The sequence below is a fragment of the Suillus fuscotomentosus genome (genome assembly GCF_016647785.1).
Source record: "Suillus fuscotomentosus strain FC203 chromosome Unknown F5891scaffold_4, whole genome shotgun sequence".
NCBI lineage: Eukaryota > Fungi > Basidiomycota > Agaricomycetes > Boletales > Suillaceae > Suillus > Suillus fuscotomentosus.
In genome coordinates this window covers 986,451-999,317 of record NW_024539516.1, presented here as the reverse complement: position 1 = coordinate 999,317, position 12,867 = coordinate 986,451, and the positions used below count along the sequence as shown (strand labels likewise).

The following is a 12,867-nucleotide window of genomic DNA, read 5'->3' as shown; positions in this document are numbered from 1 at the left end:
TCCTCGCGGATTACGTGAACGCGTCTGAATTACACTCTCCTTTTCTCCAACTCATCTTTCCGGCAGAAATACGAGAATGGGATTCATGCTGCCGTCCCCAACCAACCCAAGAGAGCACGCTCGTGCTCTCATGTCTCAAAAAGAGAATATCGAAGCCGAACTCGACGCGCAGTTTTCGATCCTTAAAGTCAATAATGTTGATATGACCACACCCCTGGTTGATCGGGAAGGTTTTCCTCGGGCAGATGTCGACGTATATGCAATACGGCATGCCCGCAGACGCATCAACGAGCTGCGAAACGATTACAAAGCTGTCATGAATGAGATTGAGACAGCTCTCCAGGCGGTATATGATCCATCTACGGTTGGATCATTACCCGCCGCATCTGAGGAGGCCGCGCAGCACACGAGTTTGACGGATAGCGCGGAATCGCTACTTGCTTTTGCAAGAGTGGATGGTGTGGCTCCAGGTAGCCCCGCAGCAGAAGCAGTACGTCGGTATGAAGCTTGCTTCAAGGACGATATCGACAGGGTTTTACTTACAGGGACTTCGACGAGAAGATCTGATATTGAAGTTTGGATCTCTCGCGCGATCATCATTTACAGCAAATTCTTTGCAACCGCTGGCTGATCTAGTATCTGTTAATGAAAATGTCGGTTCAGGTTACTTTTCCCGCACCGCCTATCTGTTAACATTCTTTAGCGCGAGATTCAGGTCATCATATCAAGATCTGAGGAAACTATGTCATTGAAACTCACTCCGCGTAAGGGCTGGGGTGGGCGTGGTATGCTAGGGTACGATATCTTTGGTCGTGTGCTCGGCATGAAGTAATGCTCATCAACAGGTGCCATATTGTTCCTCACGAATCCTAGCCATCATCGACGCTCTTTTGACTCGGAGACCACACAGATTTTTTCCATTCATCATAGCTTTGTATATGTAATTATGCGCACACTGTCAAAGATCATTCGCTCATCACTCGAGCCCTTGGCAATGCAGACGATACGTTACGGAATACCGACAGTTCCGGGATCGACAGCTCGGTGCAGGTTTCCAATGTTGAAGCCCTCGGCCCACAAGGCGTGTTCGAGCAATTTCAAAGATATTCCTTTCATATCGGAACATTTGTTATCAATCCCAGTGATGCAAACATGTCGATCGATTACGCAAAGAGAGCAACCCTAGTAGAGGAAGTACGGATAGGAAGAGATGTTCAGCCAAAGTGAAACTCTCTTCCCATACCTACTTTCTTTATTGATGTGTCCCGATTCCCATGCATTCGCGCCCGGTCATGGCTTTTCACAGCTGGCAAAGCCCTGAAAATGGCCTTATTCAGATTGCTGGGTCGTAACTTTTATACATAATCAAAGCCACAGCGGACAGAACAAGGCTAAGCACTGTGGTGAGCGTTCAACAACCGAATACCGATTTGGTATCCCAATGAATGAATCTCGAGTTTGCAGTTTCAGTTTTTTTGAAACATCTGGGGTGCGATATGTAACCACGATGTTCGCATGGACGAATTTGGTATGAGTTTCAGAGAAAACACCATACTTGAATCCGTGTCGATGGACATAATGTACCCTTGCTTTGGGAGAGACCAAATCACTGGCCCAGGTGTATGTGCTTCGAATTCTTTCGTACACGCCACATCAACTTCTACATGGCCCATCTATGAAACCAACAATGTCAATCCAAGCAACGTTGAAGACCATGCGCGAGCGGATCGGGCGAAACCAATCATCGCTGGCTCTATCAGGCAGACACCCGATGGTCGTTTGCATCAAGATAGTACTACTGCCAGTTCTGGTACCGATGCGAGGACGCAGAAATTAAGGATAGTTCAGTATTGGTGCAGCGTAAAGAATTACAACATTTTGGTATACAAATAAACAAACGAAGAAAAGAAATCGAAGCAAGAAATACAACTCATTCTACACCGAATCCTTCTGTTTCCCTGTAAAAAAATCAGCGTACGTCTCCAGGATCGGACACAAAACGAACGTACTCGATGGCATACGTCAATTTTTTTTCGAGGCTCTCGTAATCTTCGTAAGGAGGCAACTCGATCCTATTGAAACACGTATGGCTCCTCGGGAGTTGTGATGGATCGCCAGACTTATCGATGGTGAATCTCCGCGGCCCATCCGAACCCTGTAAATCTTTGAAGCCATTGACAGGCACCCTGGAAGTACCCGTCGCAAACTGGAGTAAGCGCGACTTGCGTTCTGGGGGCCAGCTACGGATGCATTGCCAGAACCACTCAATGACTTTGTCCGTCTTTTCGTATCCGCGGTAATCAGTGTATTGGATCCAGTCATCGCTGTAACGCATTATTAGCGTGATAAAACATGAGCGTGATGAGATACGTACGTATCAATCTCGGACATCCCCCCTATGAGAAGCTCGAGTTCTCGCTCGTCAAAGAGTTCAATCAGATCTCGAGGTATGATCCCCTGGAAGCCGAGCATGAAGGCTTGGGATTGTTCCCGGACCCTTGTCTTAGTACGATATTCCACAACCGCTTCAACATACTCCTTCTTGTTATCTTCGGTGACGGGTATATCAGCTCCCCCAGGCTTCAGCTCGACTTCCACAATCTCGCCAAAGCGGTCTTCCGTAGAAGTGAACGTTTCGTCCAAGACATCGGTGATATCATTTTCTCTAAGTCAATTGTTGAGCGACTCGACTTAGCAGCGATAAGAACAGAAACATACAACATCCAGACTAGACTACGGTAAAGGTCAGCATCGACGCCTTCGAGATCAGCCAATGTTGACTTTTTCCCAAGGATGATCTTGTAGAAACTGGGTACGAAGTAGGCGTCAAGAAACCGCCTATGGTATATGGCAAGCCCAAGACATCGCCCGATGAATTTGAAGTATGTGAGATGCTCAGGATTGATGCCCGACATCCAGTTCATCTGAAGGGTGTAATTGTCGTGTGCGGAATATTGGAACAAGCCATAGGATGGGTCGAAGATCTCATGAGACACCAGGAAGAACCACTCCCTATCGCAGTATTAGGACAAGGTCGCCTCAACCAGTGAAAGCGAAATTCATACCTCGAGACACCTCCATAATCCAAGCCATCTTCTCCTTCGAACTTGATCACGAGCCTCCTCTTCAGCTCATTTCCGCTTATTCTCATGACAGCGGCGAAGCTGTCATCCAAGACTCGGCTTCTTCGCAGCTTCAACTCGCATTTGCCCTCCTTCAGGTTCATCGCGGGTTGACTGCGGAAGTAGATCACCTTCCTTCTGTAATCACGCTTGTACTGAGGGGCGTTAGAATCCAGATTCGAGGGTAATCTTGGATCATCCCAGGTCGTGGTGCGGGTATTGTGATCAACAAAGTACACTCTGCCAGTGGAAGTGAGGCGCATCTCCCAGCCTGATGGAAGAGGACCAATGTTCGCATTCGCACTCGTGGACGCAGAGATAGCAGAAGGTGCGACTTGTACCGTACGAGGGTCTATCCATGTCGTCAGGCGTGTATGATGGTCAACAAAGTAGGGGCGTCCTTCTGGCGTCCGACGCTCTTCCCATCCTGCCGGTAGGGGGACATCTACATAGCCACCGCTGCTGCGAGTGGGATTCTGGACGTGCGGCTGCGTCACGGAGATTGATGGAGCACGAGCAGAAGATGATGTAGAAGGTATGGCTGTGGGCCGTACCCATGTGGTCAACCTTCTATTGTGGTCAACGTAATAGACTCGACCGCTTTGTTCGTCAAGACGACGCTCATATCCTCGAGGGAGGGGTGCTTCGTCTTCGTCGTCTACACTGGTACCAGTGGTAGATTGCCCCGTGCTAGAAGGCTCACGTTCAATACCCATAGGAGGTCTGGTTAGTGTTGTTGCAATATCTGACGAGGTTCGGGACTCCAAGTTGGAAGTTGAACCTCGGCGGTTGTGAAGGAGACCGAGAGATGGGACACGGGAAAGAGCGGGTACCCTTGTTGAGGACTCAGGGCGAAGCATGGGTGTGCTCTGACGCGGACGCAAAGACCGGTTTACTGATACACTAGGTGATAGATTGCTTTGCGCAGCATCCGACGGAGTGTTCGGCGGAAGCGAGAACGAAAACATCAGCTTCCCGTAAACAGATGTTCCAGTAGATGACTGGCAAAGGTCGTGAGTTATAAGCCCTGAAGCAGGTCGTGTTAGCTTGAAGTATCGAAGTTAAAGATTATGAGTACTGTAACTGTTGGCCGTGTGCTCTATCGCCTCTTGGCCGGTAAGCTTTACAAGCCCAAGGAAACCTTGATCCCGCTTCCTGAATCTCTTTTGGTCGAATATCTGGATTATGATAGTGGAAGATGGTCGAACGGTGCTACGAAATACGATTAATACTGATAGCAGCGAGAGAACTCAAAGAAACTCACATATCAAAGTGCTGGTTCCAAGTCGGGCTCAAACTCCTCTTCACCGGGCTGGTGGTGTATGTCTGATCGGTATCGACAGAGACGACAGCGAATGGATCTGGGAGACTGAAAACCTCTCGCTTCACAAGGGAGTTGGCGGCAAGGACTGGGCGTGCACAGACTCGGATGAGCAGTTGTGGCTGTACAAATAATCATGCATCACCCACCAGTGATTCGGATGGTCTGTGTTTGCTGTTCGTTCGACATCTAGAGCAGCCACCAGGGGTGCTCGTCAGTAGTTGTGGCTGGAGGTGCAGGAAATGCCAGGATGGTGAATGAAAGGAGACGCAGGTTGAGGTTGAGCGGACTATTCTTGAGCGCTATGCTGTGGAGATGGCAATGACCATGAATAAGGCGACAACGACTCAAAATTAGATTACTTTACACAGATATAGCAGTCCTGACCAATATTTGAAAGAAGATATAACAGATATAATTTTATGGACGAGGATGGGAGCAACACAAGACCAGCTGCGGCAAAGTTAGGCAGAAAACAAATTATACCAAGGGCAACACAAAATCATTGCAAGGGCGTAACATGCTGTAACTTGCTCGTAAACTTCTTGATTTCATTACGTCCAACCTTACGGAGCCTCATCACACCTGATTCACAGACTCCTTTAAATCATACATATATGATATCTACAGGCTCATCACGACGCACGTTGCCAACATCCCACAGATTTTCTTTAGACAAAATCATGATGTTAAGCTATCGCACGGCGAGCATCCCCACGAACTTTAAATTTCACAATACCTCGTGGATCAAAGCATAGCTTCCCTTCGAATCCAAACCCAAAACGCTTTGCGAGTGCGAAAATAGCGCGGGAAGATAGCACGTATCTGCCTAGTAGGGGGAAAATACCAGGTGCACCGACTTGGAAGATCCTTGAAATGGTAGGTTGGACATCATGAGTCATTCCCTCCCCAATTATATTCACGTAACGCTGCTACTAGTAGCCAAACGAAGATGTTACTTACGTGCAGGTTGATACCGTGGCATTGTCAGGATATTCTCAAAGACAACAGGTGTAAGCACCACTGGATTCTTCGGTAATTCGGTAATTACGATCCTTCTGAGACGGTTTTAGTCGGGACAAGATGCAGTACGGATTGAAGTGTTGCCGTTCTCCGACTTCTGGGAACCTCTTAGGAGAGATCACAGAACGACAAAACTACTTCATCTCTTGAGCATCGTCGCCTAATGGCCTTGAGGACGCATTGGATGCTAGCCTCACTTGTGATGTCGACCACCGTCGTGATGATGAGGAATGATTTGGGTTTGAGAGCAGAGGGGTGGAAGGCCGCTGCTTGTTTATACTATACGTTGTAGTTTTCCGTGGTTCATGCTGCTCTGGTGCGGCGGTCCGTATGATGGTTGTTTGGTAGCATCTGTCAATGTATTTCTCTTAATAACGACTACTACATGGTGGCAGAAATAGGTGCGTCACAGATATCGTTATCATGCGGATGGCGCTGGCTTGCTTCTTTATTTTGATTTGCTACGAATCGGTAGGCTTTGGGAATTCCTTCTGAGACTGTTGGGATGGGTCTGGACATCAGGGCTGGTTGGGAGATGCTCAGGTCTTTCATTAGGGTGTTGGCTGTTGCTGGTGAGGAGCGGTGGGCAGCTGGGGTGTGAATTTTGGGTGGAGAGCAGGACTCACTCTGCTACAGGGGTCGAAGTCTTGACTGTAAGTTCGAGATGTTTGGCTCACACACAACGGGCCGGCCATATACAAGTCTGTACTCGCAGCAGCAGACGAAACGTTCAGTGTTCGGCAAAATCGACAAGCATGCTAGCTTCACCCTGGATGATGCCCGGTGAGACCTAGACTTTACGTTGAGCCCTTTTGATTGACTTCATTAAGTTTGACATGGGAAATACACCAACAAGGTTGAAGCTACTCCGAGCTTACTCGTTCATTCAACTTCATTGCGACACTGGAAGGGCAGACAGCAAGAATGAGGTTGCTGATTATCTTTTCGTTAGGAAGGAAAGGCTGTCCGACACTAACATATATTGCTCATCATCCTGTGTGAATGGGGGGGGGGGTGGAAAATCATTGCTTCCTGAACTATTTTGCAGATACAAAGCCTGTCTCAAGACCGATCGGCACTTCCATGGAAAGTGTGAAAGTCAATGCGGTCAACAGCGATTGTGAACCGGCAGTAATTATTAGGCAGGCCTAGCGGAGCAACAGGAAGCAAAGCGAGGCAAGGGATGGAATTTAAGGAAGCAGGCGCGAAAAACTTGAATGTGAGCGCGAATCTAGACTTTGGCCAGTGCGTGACTATGAGATATTGACCCTGTTGGCGGGCAGCGGCAGGCGGGTTGGCAGTATGCCCAAGTTGTGCCCTAGTACCAGTATTGCACATCGGGGAGAACGTCCGGAAAATGGCCACTCTGGGCCTAATCAACATAGAGAAGTCGGCCAGTCTTCGGGCGGAGTTTGAATACTGCGATTGCGTCCCACCACGTGCACGGCACTCTGCGCGTTCTCCTCTCTACTGTTTTTTTTTGCTCACTAACTATGGCGAGTCGCGACAGACCAACGACCCGCTGAATGAATCATTCAACGGTGTTATTGGTCTTAAGCATGTACCAGATTGACAGTAAGAATTTTTGGCAATAGGATGGTTAATTGTAAATTTCAAATTCTCATTAGCGGAAGTCTCATAGAATGAAACATAGCACACTCGAACAACCAGAGCTTGGGCCTTAATGGTAGGACTCCATTGATTTCGCTATTCCTGCTTTGATCAACTTTTGTAAGTCCTCGCATAGTATTTTCTTGATAGTTGATAAATTAACTATAAACATAGCCTGAAGCGCAGCTAAGTTCCATGTTGCCGTGTGCTGCGGCAAATTCTCAGCAACACTATTATAACACAATGGATTGATCCAAGAGCGTTGGCAGACACTCATACCTGTGATACCTGGAGACGCTTTGTCCTAGTCACCGCAACAGGACTCTTCGAGGCAACCCCTGGCCAATTGCAATGCTGCAGCCACGACTGCATCCCTCCCGCCTTGAACAACGCTAGAAACAAGACCGAGTTCCTCTATTTCATCGCTCAAGAATGCCTGTGCACTGCGTGCAGTATATGTGAGCTAATGAGCCAATGATCGATTCCCCGCAGTCTTCTGTAAACAAGCTAGCGTTCCGTCGTCAGCCGCCAGCCCCATATCGACATCCTATACGCAGTAGCCTTCATCAGACAAACAACTGAATAGCCATGTGATTAACGAGCTTTGATCGAGAACTTCGCATCTGATGCTGCATGCCGGACGTCGCACGCGGAGATGATGTCTATTCCCAGACCAATCACGATCCCATGCACTGCTGCTATGGGCATCGCTCGGGAGCTGCTACAGCGGATGTTCGGGATGTCGTCACAGATAAGAAATGCGCGACGTGCAGGATCCACGACATCGCCGCAATACCTGCTTAACTCTGACAACAACACATGCGGAGCGGGACTGTACTTACTCTCAAGACTAGTCATGTTTGCAATTCTGAAAATTGGGTCAGTGACGAAGCTGAGCCTGCCATAATTTTTTTTTCATTTGGCCATCTACGTTCACATAAACTTAGGTAACCCAGTACCTCGATGGTTCGACTGTGAACGAAAGAAACAAGGAGTATGAGGCAAGCTCGCAAACTATCTGGCAATAGGTACGCACAATAATAGTTTACTATAGTAGTATTGGAGCAATATGCGATTTGATTTCCCATTCCGCGAGCACCTAGCAGCAGCAACTCAAAGCTCAGTCTCTTCTGGATGATATTCGTTTACTCGAAAGTCCTCTTTCGATGGCAATATCATCTAAGCATATTAGCAGATAGACATGTCATCCACAAGTCCTGGCAGTCGTTTACCTTTGGCCACTGTTCGACGGTCTACTGGTGGCAAGGATGAGATTGCGAACAATGCGAAGGGGCATGAAGGGTGGGTCCAAAAGGATGTGAAGTACAAGCACAAAACGGTACAGACACAGCTACGGACTTCGGAGAGGGAGCATGACCCAAGCTCAAGTACGGCAAAAATATCAAAGAGAAGCTGGCTTGACAGTAGCCACAGACTCAGCAGGCCTAGGCGTGGCAGAATACGAGGAAGCTCGGAGCTTTTTATAATCAATCGACACTATTATTTTCAAAAAATGACACGCACCTTTAGTCGCAAGTGTCTTGCCTCATCGCGCTCAGCGCTGAAGCTCTGATCACTTTTCTATCCAACAGCTTTCACGGAAAGATTTTGGGAAGGAAGCGATTCTTCTGCTCACATTATTCCCTGTGTGGAGGTAAGTAACTCCGCGATGACTTCGAACCTTGAATGTTTCAGGGCCACCGCTGCGCTTGGCGAAAGGGATGTTTTGAACGCCTTCTGTGCATTGGCAACACAAATTTAGGGAACTCTGTCGAATATACTATTCCAGTGTACTACAAAGCCTATTTCATGCCTGGAGGTTTATACAATACGAAAAAATGAGCACAAATATAAATAGCATGTAAAACGAGAGATTCACCGACAACTGGCTCCGACGTTGCGTTGATCGTGTACAAATCATTCGATTCGTGGAGAGTGAATTGTTGGTCCCGGAACCGGCACGCAAGGAAGATCTTCTGGCAGACTCGGACATTCCATGAGATATTCATGCTGTTGATATAGGTATCAATAAATTCTTGCATTGGCGGATACGAAGAAATGGATGCATTGAATTTGAATTGCTCCACGAATTCTAATTTACATAACACACGAAAGGAACCGTTCGATGGTTCCATTAGTTATCAGGACACTTCAAGATGTGAGCACGAGAGGTCACCAGGCGCAGGAGAGCTATACGGTAGTACAGCACGGATCAGTCAGCAGCACGCCGCGCCAGTCCAGACTTACCTTTACCTTTCTATCCGCGCTCCATCCACTCCCCTCGTGCATGCGCAACGACCGCTTCGGCGGTCCGAGTATTTGTATATCTATTATCACTCGTCAGGCCTACATACAAACGAGACGTACTTATCAGAAACGGCCCCGTGGCGTGGTAGACTCGTGCATCTAAAGCGGGATGCCGTGACATGGATATTACAACTCCGCTCGAACGCAGCCAGCGGCCCCGGACTATTATTTGGACTTGGACGTACGTCAGACTTTCAAATTGGCCCCAGAGTCTCAGACGTTGGCCATCCCTGCTTTCACACATCGGGCGAGATTTGAACCCCACTAGGCGTCGCCAAGCCTGCGGTCAAGATACCGGCCAAATCTATACTTTCTGGTCTCAATTGAAGCCTGTTGGGCCACGTCCGAGGTACTATGAGATATCTCACAGTTACTTATAGGTAGGATAAGGAACTTCTTGAGGTTCACACGATAAGGCTTGATGAGGCATATTTGTTTGTTATTGCCTCAGGTGAGAGAGTATTAAAGGAAGATTCAGAGTCTTGAGAAAAGTCATTTTCGACATGAGTGAGATCCAGCGGAGAGTCGCCATCATTGGCGCCGGGTAAGTATCACTTTTGATTTGATTCTGTACCAACTGAATATTGGACTGCGCGCAGTATTGCCGGGTTAACCCAAGCTATTGCTCTCAAAACCAAACTTGAATTCCACAATTTCACAGTGGGTCCATCCATGCAATGAGTGGTATGCTCGCTGAGTGGTTCAATAGATATATGAGAAAGAGTCTGAAGTTGGTGGAGTGTGGAGGGTACGTGGTTGTCATGCACCAAAGCGTTTTCCTGACATTTTTTGTTTACACAGGCCAACACATATCCTGTACGTATTATCAATGATCGAGACTGCGACACCGTATCGCTCATCTCGAAGCTTGTTTTAGGGATGCTCATCAGATATCGAAATTCATTGGTACAGTTTATCATCAGACCCTTACCCATACTGGAACGCATCACATGGCCTTCAACCGGAAATTCAAGCCTACTGGATTAAACTCTCGAAGAAATACAATCTATATCCACACATCCGATTCAACACGAAAGTATTGTCTGCCGAGTGGGATGATGCCAAACAACAGTACAACATCATCGTGGAAGATGTATCTTCAGGCAAGAGAATGTCGAGCGTAGCCAACGTCGTGATATCTGCCGCTGGTATCTTGCAGGTCCCAAAGATTCCATATGAGATCCCTGGAGTTCGCAAGTTTCAGGGGACATCGTTTCATTCCGCACAGTGGCCAGGCTCAATAAATCTGCAAAACAAGCGTGTTGCAGTGATTGGAAATGCCTCCTCCGGGTGAGTCACGACGACTTCTGTGCAGGTAATTGGTAGTGACATACAACAAGAGCACAGTTCGTGCCATCTATATCTGAAGACCCGTCCGTCGAAGTAGTTAACTTCATCCGCACCCCGACCTGGTTTAATACCCGAGTGAGTTTCTTTGTATCATGGTCGATGATTCAGCAACAAAACAAAACATCTAAGCCACGCATTCCATACTCGAACACTATGAAATGGATATTTGCTAACATCCCCCTGGTAATGCGACTGCACCGAACTTGGATTATGCTCCAGGTCAGGCCTCCTGCACTACAGAATGTTAGCTTGCTGACGTTTGTTACAGTATATTGCTCCCCCTCATCTACCCGTGGGTGACAGGGCTCTCCAGAAAAAACGTGACGTGAGCAGGGACCCCGAGACCGGGTATTCGGTCTAACGTTTCTACTTAGGCGATGACGAAATACATCCTCGATAACACACCGGATAGATACCATTCTCATATGGTACCTGATCATCGTACGTGTCTGATCAAGGAGATTTATTTATGCTCACATGTTTCGCAGCCCCAGGTTGCAAGCGGACTGGTTCGTCGGCAGTAGTGAAACTGACTCGTTATTCTCTTTCTCATTTCATTACATGCAGTCGCGAACAGTGGTTTCCTGAAAAGTATCTGTCGTTCTAACGTGACACTGAACTTCGACGGAGTCGCCGAGATAGTGGAAAATGGCATCATCACAAACACTGGTGTGTGAGCCGTCAATGGCGTCATCACTTTCCTCATATAATTTAGGTGAAATGTTACTATTTGATGTCATTGTATACGCGACCGGATTCACCTGCGTAAGTTGCAATACACGATGGAACATTCTATTCGATGCCAAATGCAGAAACAGGAGTCGTATCCGATACACGTTCGAGGCTTGAATGGAGCCACTGTCCAAGGCTATTATGAGGCGCATGGTGGCCCTACTGCATACCTCGGGACTGCAATTCCAGACTCACCAAACTTTTACTTGATAATTGGTGGGTTTTGATGCCAGCGTGTCGCCATCAACTGTAGCCTGAGGTCATAATCACAGGACCAAATACTGGAGGACCAACAGCGTCGACGTTCACCGCAGAAGTGCAAGTAAGTACACCTTTATTTTTTTTATGTTTCTACTCAAGTTTGTCTCAAGGTTGCATACGTCCTCCAACTCATAGAGCCGGTCCTTACTGGTTCTGCCTCATCTTTCACCGTCAAAGCCACACCCACAGATACATACAACGCCAAGCTACAAGAACGGCTCTCTCGCTCGGTGCATGTACACTGCTTCTCTTGGAGGCGTACGAACGGTACAGGCAAGGTGTTCCATTCGTTTCCTTGGCCTACGACAGTTTTCTTGTGGTTACTTCGTAAACCAAATTGGGATCATTACACGGCTGTCGGTGCCGAGAAATGGGTATGGGCAAGGCGAAGAAAGGCTGTTAAGAATATTCTGAAATGTGCTGCAGTCTTGACGCTACTGTGGTCATACATCAGCGGCTCTGCTCAGCGGATTTGATACGACATGTAGTGAGTTCATCATTGTTCTCGATGCCTGTCAATTGAACGATCTCTCTTCAAGCAAGCGGCTACCATGACTTATAGCTACTTGAGTAAAGTTGCCCTCCGTCTGAGGTGCCCATAGTCTACGAGACATATTATACTAATGTGAAGTAGAAACTGGACGGCTTGTCTCCTGTTTCCTCACGACGAAGATATTAGAGAGTGAGAGCTAAGGTAGCGCGAGTCTCAGTCAATGGAAGAAAGACTAGATTCGTGTAAACTAACCTAAGGTAGCGCGAGTCTGTAGGACCGCTAGTAAGCATCGTGTATAGTATAAATGAATAGTATACGCACCTCAGTCAATGGAAGAAAGACTGAGGTGCGAGTGTAGCGTCTAGCCACCTTTAAGTACGAAAGAGAAAATAAGAAAATGGTCAGTTACTAGGGGGACATGACGTCCAATGACACTGACAGCTAAGGCACATAAAAATGTAACGGTTAGATATATCTATCTGGAACCGGCTCGGTGCTCTGACGGATCACCTCTCAAAACTCCCACTTGTCAGGGCGCCTGGCAGGTCTTGACGACGTAATCCCATGTTCTCCCGATGCTGGACTCCAGCTGGACGAGGTAATGCCTTCGTCAGGCTATCAGCGATCATCTCCGAGGTGGACTTGTA

At 47.7% G+C, this 12,867-nt stretch overlaps 4 protein-coding genes across 4 annotated transcripts; 2 read left to right on the top strand and 2 right to left on the bottom strand.

Annotated features, from left to right (window-relative positions):
* The first annotated feature begins 4 nt into the window (after positions 1-4).
* F5891DRAFT_1274519 (uncharacterized protein) lies at positions 5-1,187 on the top strand. The gene is made up of 4 exons (XM_041370177.1): positions 5-490; positions 546-653; positions 704-795; positions 846-1,187. The coding sequence occupies exons 1-4, from the start codon at positions 77-79 to the stop codon at positions 871-873; spliced, it is 642 nt and encodes a 213-aa protein (XP_041232288.1). The 5' UTR covers positions 5-76; the 3' UTR covers positions 874-1,187.
* A 315-nt stretch (positions 1,188-1,502) lies between these two features.
* F5891DRAFT_1003518 (uncharacterized protein) lies at positions 1,503-4,833 on the bottom strand. The gene is made up of 8 exons (XM_041360308.1): positions 4,593-4,833; positions 4,387-4,531; positions 4,201-4,334; positions 3,066-4,149; positions 2,719-3,012; positions 2,375-2,665; positions 2,010-2,324; positions 1,503-1,958 (listed from the first exon to the last, which is right to left on the bottom strand). The coding sequence occupies exons 1-8, from the start codon at positions 4,630-4,632 to the stop codon at positions 1,931-1,933; spliced, it is 2,331 nt and encodes a 776-aa protein (XP_041232287.1). The 5' UTR covers positions 4,633-4,833; the 3' UTR covers positions 1,503-1,930.
* Positions 4,834-7,388: 2,555 nt separating this feature from the next.
* On the bottom strand, positions 7,389-8,552 carry F5891DRAFT_1003512 (uncharacterized protein). The gene is made up of 2 exons (XM_041360307.1): positions 8,025-8,552; positions 7,389-7,956 (listed from the first exon to the last, which is right to left on the bottom strand). The coding sequence occupies exons 1-2, from the start codon at positions 8,163-8,165 to the stop codon at positions 7,672-7,674; spliced, it is 426 nt and encodes a 141-aa protein (XP_041232286.1). The 5' UTR covers positions 8,166-8,552; the 3' UTR covers positions 7,389-7,671.
* Positions 8,553-9,770: 1,218 nt separating this feature from the next.
* F5891DRAFT_477094 (uncharacterized protein) lies at positions 9,771-12,329 on the top strand. Its single transcript, XM_041371971.1, has 16 exons — positions 9,771-9,928; positions 9,984-10,044; positions 10,094-10,132; positions 10,186-10,200; positions 10,262-10,674; positions 10,725-10,809; positions 10,864-10,953; positions 11,003-11,059; positions 11,109-11,175; positions 11,223-11,243; positions 11,302-11,403; positions 11,450-11,499; positions 11,553-11,682; positions 11,739-11,788; positions 11,838-12,214; positions 12,267-12,329. The coding sequence occupies exons 1-15, from the start codon at positions 9,888-9,890 to the stop codon at positions 12,201-12,203; spliced, it is 1,587 nt and encodes a 528-aa protein (XP_041232285.1). The 5' UTR covers positions 9,771-9,887; the 3' UTR covers positions 12,204-12,214; positions 12,267-12,329.
* Positions 12,330-12,867: the final 538 nt, after the last annotated feature.